At 56.3% G+C, this 14,938-nt stretch overlaps 5 protein-coding genes across 5 annotated transcripts; 2 read left to right on the top strand and 3 right to left on the bottom strand.

Annotated features, from left to right (window-relative positions):
• Nucleotides 1–717: 717 nt before the first annotated feature.
• LTHEOB_7768 (Long-chain-fatty-acid- ligase) lies at nt 718–2,890 on the top strand (the record flags this gene model as incomplete). Its single annotated transcript, XM_035517170.1, has 5 exons — nt 718–1,141; nt 1,223–1,520; nt 1,598–1,977; nt 2,145–2,474; nt 2,547–2,890. 5 exons carry the CDS (start codon nt 718–720, stop codon nt 2,888–2,890), a joined length of 1,776 nt encoding a protein of 591 aa, XP_035370787.1.
• A 505-nt stretch (nt 2,891–3,395) lies between these two features.
• Nucleotides 3,396–4,718, bottom strand: LTHEOB_7767 (Siderophore biosynthesis acetylase; the record flags this gene model as incomplete). The annotated part of the gene is made up of 1 exon (XM_035517169.1): nt 3,396–4,718. One exon carries the CDS (start codon nt 4,716–4,718, stop codon nt 3,396–3,398), a length of 1,323 nt encoding a protein of 440 aa, XP_035370786.1.
• A 2,214-nt stretch (nt 4,719–6,932) lies between these two features.
• LTHEOB_7766 (FAD binding domain containing protein) lies at nt 6,933–8,451 on the bottom strand (the record flags this gene model as incomplete). Its single annotated transcript, XM_035517168.1, has 5 exons — nt 6,933–6,988; nt 7,041–7,348; nt 7,403–7,742; nt 7,807–8,154; nt 8,214–8,451. 5 exons carry the CDS (start codon nt 8,449–8,451, stop codon nt 6,933–6,935), a joined length of 1,290 nt encoding a protein of 429 aa, XP_035370785.1.
• A 576-nt stretch (nt 8,452–9,027) lies between these two features.
• Nucleotides 9,028–10,925, top strand: LTHEOB_7765 (Siderophore iron transporter mirb protein; the record flags this gene model as incomplete). Its single annotated transcript, XM_035517167.1, has 5 exons — nt 9,028–9,343; nt 9,396–9,448; nt 9,496–9,526; nt 9,573–9,890; nt 9,943–10,925. 5 exons carry the CDS (start codon nt 9,028–9,030, stop codon nt 10,923–10,925), a joined length of 1,701 nt encoding a protein of 566 aa, XP_035370784.1.
• Nucleotides 10,926–14,480: 3,555 nt separating this feature from the next.
• On the bottom strand, nt 14,481–14,771 carry LTHEOB_7764 (uncharacterized protein; the record flags this gene model as incomplete). Its single annotated transcript, XM_035517166.1, has 1 exon — nt 14,481–14,771. One exon carries the CDS (start codon nt 14,769–14,771, stop codon nt 14,481–14,483), a length of 291 nt encoding a protein of 96 aa, XP_035370783.1.
• Between the last annotated feature and the right edge of the window lie 167 nt (nt 14,772–14,938).

Genomic DNA, 14,938 nt, shown 5'->3' with positions numbered 1-14,938 from the left:
TGGGCCGAGGCGTCTCCGGAAGCAGCGCTAGCCCGGTCAGATGGTCCCTCGAAGCCGGCTGGGCGCGTGTGGAAGCACGGTGAACGAAGGATTGGAGGAGGTGACGTCCCCACGCAAAGCCGAAATTGTCTGGTGCGTGGTGTGGCAGGGCGGGACCGGGGGCAGGCAAGCGCGACCGGGGGCGGCCAGGGCGGGGCAGGCGCGGCGTGACAGGGGACTGGCAGCCCCGGCAGGTGCAGCGCGCCCCCGGCTAGAGAATCAGATAGCGGCAAAGTCCGGGATACGAAACTAAAAGCGGATCTGATAGCGGCAGCTACCGGCAACGCACGCCGGCCGGCTGGGCCTTGCTCTCTAACACTTACTGCTTCTAGCGCAGCCACCTGCTCAGGCCTGCGCCCGATGTTACGACACCCGTCTGGGCGTTTTATCTGATGGAACCTGGAAAAATTCAGCAGCCCCAGAGACAGTGCGCGATCGGCAGCCACCGCGTGTGTGCTGCCCCGTGCGACATGCCCTCTCCGGTTGCGGGCCATGACGATCTCGAGCCCGGCATTTGGAGGCAATTCCCTGCGCGGCAGAAAAAAGGGCGCCGGCATTGCAAGCCCGAGGTCTCGCCCACGCGTCCCAGCGCTCCGTCCGAGATCTTATCAATCGCGGCTGGTACCTTTTTCTCTGGCAATAGCTGCGAGTTTGTCCTGAGAGAATCAGCTTCCAACCATGGCCTCGCCCAGCCCCGCCCTCCAGCGTCTGAACCAGACCCTCCACATTCTCGACCCCGCCTCGCGCCCCCAGGGTCTGCAGCTCTCTCTGGTCCACGGCCCCGTCGACCCTCCTCTGCTTAACTTCACCATTGGCGAGCTTCTCGACTTCCAGGCCGACAAGTATGGCGACAGAGAAGCTCTCGTCGTGTCCTGGACCGGCACCCGCTGGACGTATGCCGAGCTGAAGGAGCAGAGCACCCGCCTGGCCCGCGGCCTGCTCGCCATGGGCATCAAGCCCGGAGACCGGATTGCCATCATGGCTGGCAACTGCGAGGAATACGTCGCCGTTTTCTTTGCCGCAGCAAGGGTTGGCGCCATCTTGGTTGTGCTGAACAACACTTACACGGCCACCGAAGCTACTTACGCCCTGAACCATACCGGTAAGTTGGTTTTGGTGTTGCGCATCCGCTGTCGGCCTGATGGCGTGCTTGCGGATCCCGACGTCGCTGACCCAATCGCAGAGTGCAAGCTTCTGTTTATCCAGTCGAGGATTGGACGTTACGACAATGGCAACCTCGTCGAGCAATTAAGATCAGCGGATTCGCGCCTGAAGACCCTGCCGTCTTTAGCGCATGTTGTCGCTCTGCGCGAGCAGATCCCTGAGTTTACCAGTTACGACAAGATGATCAACCTCGGCGACGTTATTTCGCCCTACTACCTGTACCGCGTCAGCACTGGTCTTAATACCCACGATGTGTGCAACTTGCAATTCACCAGCGGCTCTACCGGAAACCCCAAGGCGGCAATGCTCACTCACCAGTAAGTTTTAAAAAAAATCCGGTGGATTTTGATGCAGAGGGAAAGAAAAACAAAAACTTACGAGATTGGATGAACAGCAACATTGTGAATAACTCGAGGTTCATTGGAGACCGCATGGCATTCACTTCCGAGGATGTGCTTGCGTGCCCGCCGCCGCTCTTCCACTGCTTCGGGCTGGTACTTGGACTTATGGCGTGCGTGACGCACGGTAGCAAGATCGTCCTTCCGGGAGAAGTTTTCGATGCAGAGGCGACACTGCGTGCCATTTCTGACGAACAGTGCACCGCTCTGCATGGTGTTCCTGCCATGTTCGACTCGATTCTTTCACTTCCGCGTCCGGCGGGATTTGACTGCACCAAGCTGAGGACTGGCATCATCGCGGGCGCGCCGGTGCCCCGTCACCTCATGGAAGGCATCTTGGTTGAGCTGGGAATGACCGAATACACGAGTAGCTACGGTAAGTTGCATGAGACGCAAGCACGAAGGAAGGGGGGCGAAATGTGCCTTTATCTATCATTCGTACCCCGGCCTTCTCCCACATCCCCACTCTTATGCCACCCGGTGCACGATTACGTGGCCCCGTAAGCGACCAGTTGGCTGATTGTGTAACCTCACCCCTATCAGGCCTCACTGAAGCCTCGCCTACTTGCTTCAACGCGCACACGTACGACACGGTGGACCGCCGGTTGACCACTGTCGGCACGGTTCTGCCTCACGCCCACTCGAAGATTGTGGACCGTGACGGCCGAATTCTGCCGGTTGGCCAGCGTGGTGAGCTGTGCATGGCCGGCTATCAGCTGCAGCGCGGCTACTGGAACAACCCAGAGAAGACGGACGAGTGCATGATCCGCGACGAGCAGGGTATCCTGTGGCTGCATACCGGCGATGAGGCCGTCTTCGACGAGAACGGCTACTGCACAATCACCGGCAGATTCAAGGATATTATCATCAGGGGTAAGCGTCCCAATCATCTCCCTTGCCATTTGCATCGTCCCCTGCATAAGTGGCTAACAATCTTTTCTCCAGGCGGCGAGAACATTTACCCTCTCGAGATCGAAGAGAGGCTAGTGGCTCACCCGTCGATCGACCGCGCCATCGTGGTGGGCCTGCGGCACACCAAGTACGGCGAGGTGGTCGGCGCCTTCCTGCAGCGCGTGGCCGGCCAGGAGCGGCTGTCGGACGACGAGGTGCGCGAGTGGACGCGCCAGCGGCTGGGCCGCCACAAGGCGCCCGCGCACATCTTCTGGCTGGGCGAGGACGGCGTCGATGCCAACGTGCCCATGACTGGCAGCGGCAAGATCAAGAAGTACGAGCTCAGGAAGCTGGGAGACGAGCTTGTCGCCGCCAAGGGCGGTGAGTTGGTTGTTTGAGCGAAGTCCCCAAAAAGCCTTTTGTGCTTTTCTTTTTGAATTGCTGTCCATAGACTTTTATTTTGATGAAACTGTTTGGCGTTCGGGGGTGGAGGAAAAGCAAATTTGTACCCCGGAAGAAGGGAATCTTTAAATAGCGATTTAGACTTCTGTCAATATCTAGTGCCTTATATTGGACAATCAAGACTGTAAGCAGTGAAATCAGGACTTCTCTGTTGGTTCAGTCTCAGCCCGACATGGCCCGACAGCATTCACATGCTCTCGCCTATGCTTTCGTCTCATGAATCGCGGATCACATATACCATGTAAAAATTCTACCCAGGAATACAGGATTGTTCGAGATCATGAATATATTGCTATTGTTGTCAAGCTACAAGTGCTTTTGTTCATTTTCACATCAATAGTGACCTTTGTACGATAGGAAATAAATAAATAAATAAAATTCACGAAAGTTTATCTACACAGAATGTTAAAAGGAAAAAGGAAGCTACTCAAAGCGCTTCTCTCACAACTTCGCCAACCGATCCAAGCTCGGCGGCACGACGTCCTCGCCGTCCCAGGTCAAGGGGCACAGCTGGAAGAACTTCTCGCGGCTGCAGGCCACGAAGGCGCTGCGCTTGTGGGGCAGGTCGACGAGGCGCATGACGTGGAAGCCGTGGGCGAAGTCGTAGGCCAGCACGGTGCTGTTGACGTACTTGGGCTCGCCGACGAGCTGCATGGTGCGCGGCTCGTCGAGGAACATGTAGTGCATGATGCCGCTCCACCAGGCGCTGACGCGGTGCGGGCCGCGGAAGCGCGTGTCGCCGACCAGCGAGTGGCGGCCGCGGTCGAAGTCGCCGGCGTGGTAGTGGGCGCCCATGTGGTCCTCCTTGGCCCAGTAGACCTCGTAGTAGGCGAAGAAGACGTCGTCGAAGCGGGCGAGGATGGTCAGCGTGTGCGGGTCCTCGTGCAGCTTGCGCAGGTAGTCGCGGTGCTGGTCCAGCGTGCCCGTCTCGTTCCAGCCCTTGGCCACGCGCGGGTCGTTCTGCCACAGGTGGAAGTAGTTGAGGTGCTCCGGGTTCGTGTAGTCCAGCGCCACCATGCTGAAATGCTCGCCGAGGTGGGGGATGTAGCGGCTGTACAGCACACTCCCCGGCGTGGGCTTCGCCGGGCGGAGGAGGTGCTGCGTGTGCCGTGGCGCCTCGGCGAACGACACCGTCACCGGCGCCTGTTGGAAAGGCACAGGCGGGAATTGCGCCTCGATCTCCAGCGCTGCCTCGCCCAGCCAGATGGGTCTTGTGCCGACGGGCGAGCCTGCGCCCTGCCAGAAGGCGCCGGCGAAGAGGAGGTACTGGGCCGTGGGGGGAGGAAACTCGCCCGCACGCGGGTGCTCCACGACCAGTCCAACGCGGCTCAGCTGGTGCGCGAGTTCCTGCCAGCCGGCGCCGGACAGCACAATCCGGATGCTCTCGCGCTTGTGGTGCAGTGTCAGCAGCGCGTAGGCAGCCAGCCACACCTGGACGACCGTCGGCCGCTGCTGGCCCGTCCAGCGCAGTGTGGTGAAAGGCGTGCGGCGGGCGCGGGCCCACGAGCTGTTGTTGGCGTCGGAGAGGTCGCTGGTGTCGTCGTGCTGGAGCTCTGACCACGTCAGGTCGTCCTTGTGCAGCGGCTGCGGCAGCGGACGGCCATTGTCGCTCGCGGCCTTGGTGGGCTGGATGTGGAATTGCTGGAGGCCGTCGTCGAAGCCGGCGACTGCGATGGTGTAAGATGTGAGCCAAGGGTGCGGGAGCTTAAGCTGCAGCGGCAGCTTTAGCTGCGAGCTTGTTGGCGTTGGCTCGACTTGCGCCATCGTCGAAGCGAGTAATGCAAAGAGAAATTAAGGTTACCAGGTCGACTGGGGAAGAGAATGGTGTTCGCAAAGGACGAAAGAAAAAAGACGGTAGGTACAACAGCTCACCCCAAGCGCAGTAGCATGACGGCCGCAGCTGTCCATTGCTGACTTTTTGGACACTGACGCACGGCATGGGTATCGGCAACCTTTCGCGAAACTCTCTCCCGGGCACCGGCCTGGGCGGGCACCGTATAGTCTTGGCCTTGACTTGCAGGCCTTGGCAAGCGCTGGGCCGCGGTGCCACCGCCTCCTGCACGTCCGGCGATCTTGTTGATGTTCATCCTAGCATTGCTAAATGCCGCGGGTCCTATGTCCTGATTAGATCGTCTGCCCATCTTATCTGATTACCCGACTCAGTCCCACCATCTCTCACTCCACAAGCTAATTCAAGTGCTACCAAAAATTGCCATTCACGAGCCCAAGGGGGAAAAAAGAAGTTTCGCTAAGCGAGTCTGCATGCTCGGTGCCTCGGCTTCTCGCGCGAACTACGCATCCTACAACGCCTGCACATTGGCGCCAATAAGCATTTTCCGCCCCTATACCGGTAGCGATGTCGGAGCCGCTATAGATGTACGTCAACCAGCTCAAGAGCAGTCTCGCGTTTTATAGAAGGTAGGATTCAGGCACTCTGACTGCTGTGTGGACGTCGACCAGATAGGCTCGGGGATAACGGCAAGAAAGCGTCGGTCGAAGTGAAATGGCCGACGCGGAATTTAGAAACTTGCAACACAGCGCGCCGATTCCGCGCATGATCATCGTCAACGGCACGTTTTAGCGCCGCAACCCGCCAATTCAATTTCCGCCCTTCGTCTGTTTTTAATCAAGGTGGGGAACCATGAAAAGGATTTCTTTGAATAAGGTTCATGGTCGGTGCGCGCCACCATCTGCCACACCCGTCTCCACAGATGGCTACCTATCCCTTCAACCGCCGCCACTCGCCAGACTCCACCAACTCGCTCTGAATACGAGGAAAATCCTCACGCCAGGGCGCCCATCACTCGTGACTACCATGATCGGACCCCGCGCACCCGGATGCATGCCATGATCCGTGAAACTGCCCTGATGACTCTGATGTTCCATCACCGATCTGCGCTACGTCCGTTATCAGATGGCCTGGTCCAAGCTCTTGACTCTAGCGGCGATAGCACAGTCGGCTTTTGATGCTGTACCCGAGTCTCTGAAGCGAAGCCCGGGATGCCACTGACTTCGTTCTTACGTACTGACAGCTGCACGGCAAGAGTCAATGCCCTGCTTTGCTAATCATGAGACTACCTGATTGCCCGGGCATGAAATCCACCAGTGGTGCCTCGCCACCGAGTTGCACAATAACCTGTAACTTGCGCCAGTACCGACAGCAGTCTGCCTCTTCTCGTCACGCTACAGTTCAGCTACAAGCGAACTTGGCACCCACATCATCGCCATAACCGCCCGCGTCCGCATTCCTAGGGCGGCGGTGGGAGACGGAAGGATTGCGGGTGGCGGCGAGAGGCTTGCATCCCAGTGTCGTGCTGTGAGACTGAGTTTTAGTCGACCTGAACTTATGTAATGTTAATTATATTATAATGTCTTCATTTGCGTAGCCTTTTGGTCTCTAGGATTATGGGCTTTGACACAGCAGCTTCTTGAATAGACAGTGCGAGGACGCTGCTGCTGCGAGGACTCTCGATTCTAAGATCAGCTTCGTGAGATAGTGGCGGCCCAGGAAGATGTAAACTATACGCTATTGTTATTCACTGATATTTGGATCTATCGACTTGTCCCTCTAGGATTATGCCAAGGAGATTGCAAATATTGTCTCTGTGTCACGACACATGTGACTCACGTTAATAAAATGGATTAATTTCTGACGAGAGAATTACAAGGCGGTAAAGAGGCTTAGAAGCTGTTGGGTTGAGAGACGTCTTCGCCGTTCTTTTTTTCTATTATTTTATTTTTATTGAAGGCACATATCTAGATCATTTCGCTAGCGCAGTGTTCCTATGGAGGGTTACGTAAACAATAATTCAAGTCGGTTGGAAATTCATGTATGCTGCTTCAACATTATAAATATATGCACTGATGGATTCACAGTCCGCTGAAAAGGTATAGAAGATATCAGGATATGTGATATTCAAGAATGGCGATAGGAGCTTCTAACTAAATAGAAGAACAGCATGCGCTGCTTCGCAATGCTCATTTCGCCTCCATAGAGGGTTCGGGATCGGAGAGACCGAGGAATTTCAGCGTGTCTGCCACTAGCGTCAGTAGAGTTCACGTCCTCAATTATGCTAAGTAACTTACTGGCCCAGCCCAGGTCTTTACCGAAAACGAGCTGCAACCTTTCCGGGCCCCAAAGGACGCCCCTGTCGGGGTGGTAGGTGACTGCTGCCTCGCCGATTGCCAAAGCCATCATTGGAGCGACCTCTGGGAACACTTCAGGCTTGACTTCGATATCGGGGTCTTCCTCCTTCAGGATGGCGTTGAAAATGTTACCGGCCGCAACATGGCCCATGACCATGGCGGGTCCGGCGCGCTTGATGCCAGACCAAAGGCAGATGTCGCCGGCAGCAAAGTGACGATCCGAATTCGGAACATCTTTGAGTTGCATGCTGATCACTATCGTCAGCCTGAATCCACCGGGTGCGATTGGTGGGGGGCCTTACTGGGAAGTGACTTTGACGTAGCCGTTCTCATCAACAGCGTCACGTGGCAGACACTCGCTGTTTGGTGAGAAGCGTGAAGCCGCAGGAAAGACGTAGCCAGCGTTGATGACCCTACCGTCGGTGAGTGTGATCTTAGAGAAGCCATCTTCGGCGGTAACGTTGGCACGTTGCCCAAGAATGACCTCAATGCCCATTTCCTCTAACAAGGTCACGGCCTGGGTCTTGAACTCGGACGGAAGAGGCTCATTGGACAGCAGCTCGCTACGGGAGTGGATGAGGATCACCCGGTTGTGGGGATGATAGTTCTTGATCTCGCCGGCGAACTCGATCCCAACGGCGCCTGTAGACGATGCACTTAGTGGTGATGATCCGCGAAGATCACCAGGATCAGATAAGATACTAACCACCGCCGATGACCGCCACAGTGCTGCTTTTGGCAAGTTCGATGCCAGCAATGTGCTTCTGAGCGTCAATCACGTAATTTTTGAAAGAATTGGCCTTTGGCACAATCGGCCATTCTCTCCGCACGCCAGTGGCCAGGATCAGATAGTCGTAGCCGAGGGTGACTTCTTTATTGTCGTCATCATAGTCGACGAAAGTAGCGGACAAGGCATCGGGGTCGATTGCCTTGACGCTCCCGTGACGGATCGACAGCTCCTTCCGCTTCAGGCGCCACTGGGCCTTGTGACGGAGCCAGGAAGATTCGACGGAACCCTTTGCCACGTGGGCGAGCGGAGCTCCCACAGAGTGGACTGCAGGAAGACCATGACTCAGCGCATTTTCTCTCTAAAGAGGGAGGGGAAGAACGTACAGAAGCCGTCACGCTGGTCCACCAGGGTAATCTCGACGGGCCTCTTGGGGCGTGGATTGGGCAGGTCGGACTTGTTGGACTCGCCCTGAACAGGGCGGATGGGCTTGCCATCGAGGCCGTTCAGCAGGCCGAGGACGGCCGTGACACCAGCGTAGGCCCCACCGAGGACAAGGACGCGGTGCGGCTTCTCATCAGCCGCGTGGCCGTTGGTGCTGGCGGGGGCGGGGGTGGCAGACATGGCGTTCGGTCTGGACGCACGCAGTCTCACGCGAGCGAGAAAACAAAATCCCAAGTCGAGGTCGCCGACGGAGTCGGGAAGAGCGGCTAAAGGCGTTATTCATCGCTACTCTCTGGCCGTCCAGCGCAGGCGCGCGCCGAAGCAGGCAGCCGGTTGGGCTGAGATGCATTGTGCATGGTGCGTGGGCAACGGACGCTGAGTGGGCCGGGGCGAGAAAGAGAAGCGAGTCAGGCGGGCAGCCCCACGAGGAAGTGGGGAGGCCTGTTAAAGTTATCAGATCCGCTTTTGTTCGCTTGTGCGCCGTGAAAATTCCGGTGCCTGCCCCTGCCGGCCGTGCCTGACACACGCCGAGGCCCGCGCGCACCGTTCTTGACCTTACTGCGTCAGCAGCCGCGTATGCCTCTTCAGACACTTTGACTCTCTCATTGCGACCATCTTTTTTTATTGCTGCTCGTGCGTCTTTATCTTATCATGTTCCTGCGCCAACGATCCCGCGATCGCCGCCTAGAAACTGAAGGATTGGCCGACTCGCGAGCCTCCACGTCGGACATACCCGGCGAAGACGCTCCTTTGCTCATGAACCACCCCGACGACCCTCCGCAGCAGGGCGTGAGGGAGATTGAAGCTGTCCGCTCCATCTGGACTCCACGTCTGCTGAAGATTGCCTATCTCTCCGTCTTTCTGGTCATTCTGGGCTGTTCGCTGGAGACACAAGCCAGTTCTAATTTGGTTACCTATGTCACGAGTGACTTTTCCCAACATGCCCTTGTATCCACCATCTCCGTCAGCACCGGCCTCATTGCAGGAGTGGCGCGTGTTCCAATTGCTAAATTGATTGATATCTGGGGACGCGGGGAAGGCTATGCGGCCATGGTAGCCTGCACAACTATTGGTGGGTCCACTCATTGCTTATCATCTTCTGCGTGCTGAGCTAGTCCTGGCAGGGCTTATCTTGATGGCGGTTTGTAGGAATATAGCTACATATGCCGTGGCTCAGGTAAGATTACACCAATTGCGCCAAGTCATGGTCTAACGTGGTCTTAGGTTTTCTACTGGATCGGATTTGATGGGATAGGTTCGTTGTCAGCCCACACTTGGAGGACGTGCACCTAATAATGCAGGCTATGTGCTCCAGGTTTTTCTGGCAGATACTTCGAGCCTCAGAAACCGCGCTCTTGCATTCTCCCTCTCGAGTACTCCGTACATTGTGACTACTTTTGCCGGTCCGGCTGTGGCACAATATTTCCAAGATTATTGGAATTGGAGGCTGGCTTATTGCATTTTTGCCATCACTACGCCCCTCGTCTCGTTCCCAATCATCTATTTGCTGTTTCACACGAAACACATCGCCATCAGGAAAGGCATCCTCAAGCCGAATGAACTGAAGAGAAGGGAGCCATGGCTACAGCAGGCAAAGACATTTGCAGTCCAGTTCGACGGTATGGGACGATCCTCCATATTCCCACGACACAACTGACATCACTCGCCTAGCCGTCGGTTCGATCCTCTTCGTCATCGGCCTTGCCCTGATCCTCCTGCCGCTTAGCCAACGCGCACAACCGTCCGCCTCAGACGGCAGCGGCTGGTTGTCAGCTTCTACCTTGAGCAAATTTCTCGCGGGCTACACCAGCCTGTGTCTCTTCGGGATATGGGAGTGGAAATACGCACCGGTACACCTGATTCCATACCGCGTCGTCTTCGGCGACCGCACGGTCCTAGGCTCGTGCCTCCTCTGCTTCATCTCCTTCGCCGCCTTCAACTCCTACCACGCCTACTTCCCCTCGTACCTGCAGGTCGCGCGCTACCTGTCCATCCGCGAAGCAGGCTACATCGCCAACATCTTCTCGCTGACGTCGTGCCTGCTCGGCGTCGTCTTCGCCTACGTCATCCGCCAGACGGGCCGCTACAAGCGGCTGGGGCTGTGGGCGCTGCCGCTGCGCAGCGTCGGCGCGCTCGCCCTCATCCCTGCCGTGCGCGACGCGCGCGCGACATCAGCGGCCGACGTGGTGGCGTGCCAGCTCGCCAACGCCGTCGCTGGGGCGGTCCTCATCGTCGCCAACCAGACGGCCGTCAACGCCGCCGTCGCGCACGCCGACCTCGCCATCGTGCTCGCCGTGCTGCTGCTCTTCTCGTCCATCGGCGCCTCCGTCGGCACGGCTATCGCTGGCGCTATCTGGACCGCCTCCATGCCCGGTTTGATCAGAGACTTCTTGCCCGACGGCAAAAAGGACCTCGCCGAGGAGCTGTACGGCAGCTTGAAGAAGCAGCTCGAATGGGCGCCCGGCACCGACGTGCGTGATGCGGTTGTCAAGGCGTACTGTGTCACGCAGGTTCGCCTGTGCATCGTCGCGGCTGCGAGCGTGCCGTTTGTCGTGGCCTTTGTCATGATGTGGCGGGATCTGCCGGTCAGGGACGAGGACGAGGGTGGGAAGGATAAGTGGAAAGGAGAGGGGCCGGTCGAGCATGGGGATTGAGCGGCGAAAGTTTGAGGGAAAGAAACCGGACGAAAGCGTGCTTAGAGGGCATGTCGGAAGGTTGGAATATATGGTCATTGCAAAAGAAGAAGCTTAGAGAAGACTGAAGAATGAATTGCATATTACAACTAGATGGGGAGTTTCATAGATGAAAGGTAGACTCGGGTATTTGATAGAATTCTACGAGATGTATAGCACCTCGAGAACAACATATGGAATTAGAGGATGGTGTTGTTGGCTACCGGATCCTAAGTCGAGCCCAAAACGTTGAGTTTACCTAATTCAGTAGTTGCTGATGGTCTGATAGTGGTATTGACTAGGGATGCTTCTCGAACGCTCTCAAGATGCGAATGCGAAAGGCGATCAGCGATTCGACTCTCAAGTGTGTGCCTCGTGTATGGCTGGATCAGCCTCCTTCGTCACGAAATGTATAGCCTGCAGCCAGCAAAATCTGAGAATGACCATTCGTAAAGAGTGCCTGCGGGCCAAACGCACCACCAGCCCTATAGAGAGCTTTGTTGTCACGGGTGGTCAGCGAGCACGGAGCGAACGACTCGATGAGGCAGGTGGTTTCTTAAGCGAGGTGTGGTAGTCCCAATAATGACATCTACGACTTAGAATTGGATCCATAGTCGACGGATGCACGGCCGAGAGGATGGCGGGAGGAAAAGGCGAGGCTGCGGGAGGCACCGAAGGTTCGATTCGTATGTTTCAAGGGCAAATGATGAAACTAGTTCGTATGGCATGTGGTTTGCCGGAGTATTCTGGATTGTGGTCCACTGCCCTTCGGTTCTACAGAAACGGTAGACTCTGCATGAAGATCGGCAGGATTCGATGGAACCGTGGCATTCGCGCCGGGTAGGAAAGATATGGAAAGCAGGAACGCAAGGCGAGAAATCCCACGACCGTCGATCATGCTTTGTTGCCCGCCATTTATTCTCGAGAAGTGAGCTTTCCTTCTCCCAGATCTCAACGGGCCCCGCCGACGTGATCCCACGCCTTCTTCATGTCAGCCCACTAGCCGTTCGCACTAAATAAAACTTTAGGTCCTGCCCTTTTCTTTCGGATCCGATCAAGCAAAGTTCCGTGCGGCGGAAATGTCGTGCCGAGGCACCAAGAGCAAGTTTCAAGGTGTGAGATTCCGGAAAGAGCCGTCTACTATGATGTCTATTACTTCATCATGCGCAAAAACAGCTTGTCCAAGATCTTGATGCCGAAAGCTTGTCGTGCGGCTTGGTAGAGAGATTTCTTTCGTTGGCTGGAGGGCCGCTGCAATACTGCATTTGCTCTACGTTGGTCTGCAGCTGTGCTGAGCCGGATACGGGCGGATTGGAATGTGGGCGAGGCCGGCCTTGGAACTGGCCTGGCTGGAGAAAGCGATCCTGGTGGACAAGCCACCCAGAAGGCGCATTCATGGCGTGCTCATGAGCAATTCTGTGGGAAGGATGGCGGCCACCAACGGATCAGCGCTCTCGGCGGCCCAGGCGGAATGATGTCCAGGGGCTGGGCGTAATCAGGATGGATCGCGAGGGCTCGGCGCTAGCAATGCAAATGGTGGCGATGAAGTGGAGGAGGTGGTGGTGAAGTGTTGCGAAAAGGAGCCACGACACGACGACGAAATAAACTCATAAACTTTCCGCTTGGGCCTCACTGATTGGAAAGCACGTTGAGCAGTTATCTGATCCTTCTGATCCGCCGATAAGATATCGTATCACCCCTCATGTTTATCTTGTGAGACGTGAGAGTTGGTGTAGACGGTTTCCGCCATTCAAGTTTCGGACATCGATGTTGGTCGTAAGTACGAGGCGGAAGATCGGACTTTGCCCTTTCCCGCAGAAGCGCGCCAGTCCACACATAAACTGGCCGCTCCCGCGGTGCCGCCCGCTAGCCACATCCATTCATCTTTCTGTCTGCCTCGGACAAGCTCCAGTGCCCAGAATGTCGGCCAGATACGAACCCGACGGCATCTCAGCCCCTGCCTCAGGCCACCACAGTCGGCGTTAGGGAGCGTGCCTGGCATGATGGACTCTCCGTGTGTTTCCGACAGGGTGGGCCGACGTCGACTTCCAGACTGCCCAGAACGCCCGTCTCCACCCGCATCGCGCGCAGTTGGCGACGCGCCGGCGTGAGCCGCCAAGGGCTTGTGGTCGATCGTGAGAACCAACAACCCGTCTCGCAGGCCCGGGAACCCGCCGCAGTCGCCGTGCACCGGCCAAAGCGCGAATACGAGCGAATCACCAGGCACTCCCGCAGAATCTGATAACCATAAGGAAACGTCCCGAAGCCCAGCGTTTTGCGCCGATATTCGCACCGATGCTGAATTTTCGGCTGTCATCAGCCGGGCTATGGCCGATCTTATCAGCATTCGTAGTCCCACTCCGCCTCGCTTGTTGCATCACCCCATCATCTCCACCGTAATCAATCAGTCAATCAATCAGATTAAATCGCGCCCTTGCAGCTGCTTGTTGCCCGCCATCATACGCTGCCCTGCGATTGCCGGCCTGTTTGCCGCTTTGCGCAGCGCTTGCAGTTGCCACGGAAAAGTCAAATCAGCCACACACACACCAAGGCATTTCAGAATTCGGATTGGATGATCGTGCAAGTGGCTAAACGACAATCAGCCCGCTTCCACTGGACCCTGACTGACGCGAAAGGGTTCGATCCGACAAGACTCCGCACACTGGCGGATTCAAGTCACATTGGCCGTCGATTGCGGCTGTGGCGCAATTCACGTGCTGTAAAAACGTGCGCTTTTTATTATTTTTTCCGCTCGCCTACTTTCTGACTACCAAAGTGGGTACTCGAGCATCGTCATGGGATCTCCGCCTCTGATCTAATGTCCTGTTGCACTTGAAAGGTCACTGACAATCACAGCCAGCCGTTATGCATATGATCTTGTGGCTATGAAGCTGCTTATTCTTGTACATTCAGAGCTTCCGCAAACTTCCGCCCTGGTAACGAGATGCCTTTGAGAGCGCCAAGTCAAACACGAAAAAGGTGGCTGAGTGGTGACTAATATTGCAAATAGAGTCCGTGAATATCACAAACTGACGAAATGGCAGCCTTCGACATCTGACTCGAGAAAACTATGCTCAGCGAATAATGAGGCTCTTTGAAGTCGATTCTGTCTGCAAAATGTGACCGCGTCGTATCACTTTGCGCCAGACAACCCGAAGTGTTCAGGCACGACCGAAGTTTTCTGCCCTGTGGGTTTGGAGTCCATCGTGGCTTCCCATATGCCCCAGTCAATGATACCATCGATCAGGCCACTCTTGAAAGCCTTTGCATTCGATTTCCTCCGTATTGCACTTCTGCTCTCCGTTTTTTCCATGCGTTACGTACTCAAGCTTTGCGTGTGAGTTCCAGGGCGGGGGTATTGCTTCTTCGCTGGAAGTGTGACGAAGATCAGGCGTGTGCTGGATGACACTCCAGGTCGTGTTGCTGCAGATTTCAACGTTGTTTCTGCGTGCAAAATACTTTGGAAGCGTAAGCTAGTCTCACGCGATAGGCTGTGGATGAGAAACTCACGTCTCGTAAGCAGGAGGCGGAAGTGATTCATCGCGTCGGCTTCAACTTCTTCAGTGCTGCAGAGCAAATGGCCTTTGCTTTTTGGCGCTTCCCCGTAGGGCCCTTGGGACGCCTTTGCGGCTTCTCTGGCTCGACAAACTTGATTGCCGTCTCGCTTGTCTCTTGGCTGTCCACCCTTCTAACCTTGGCCTGAGGAACATGAGCGTGCCGAGCAGCAGTGTGGCGAATCTTGTCTTCGGTGCCGAGGAGTTTCTTGACCATCTGCGGATCGCAGTAGAAGCTGTTGGAAGACGAGGGCGCGTGGTTGGCAGCAAACATGGCGTGCTCAAGTGGCTTGGGTCGGGTCAGGGATGTCCAGGACGCTGTTGCAGTCACTTCAGATGGCAATGCACTCGATTAAAGCACCTATATCGCCTGCTAATTCCAAGGCTTCGACTCCCATTTTCTCAGCGGAGAGGGCGGCGTCCGCGCCTAAAGCTAACGCA

This window comes from Lasiodiplodia theobromae (assembly GCF_012971845.1).
Source record: "Lasiodiplodia theobromae strain AM2As chromosome Unknown scaffold_24, whole genome shotgun sequence".
Lineage (NCBI taxonomy): Eukaryota > Fungi > Ascomycota > Dothideomycetes > Botryosphaeriales > Botryosphaeriaceae > Lasiodiplodia > Lasiodiplodia theobromae.
This window is presented reverse-complemented; position numbering and strand designations above follow the sequence as displayed.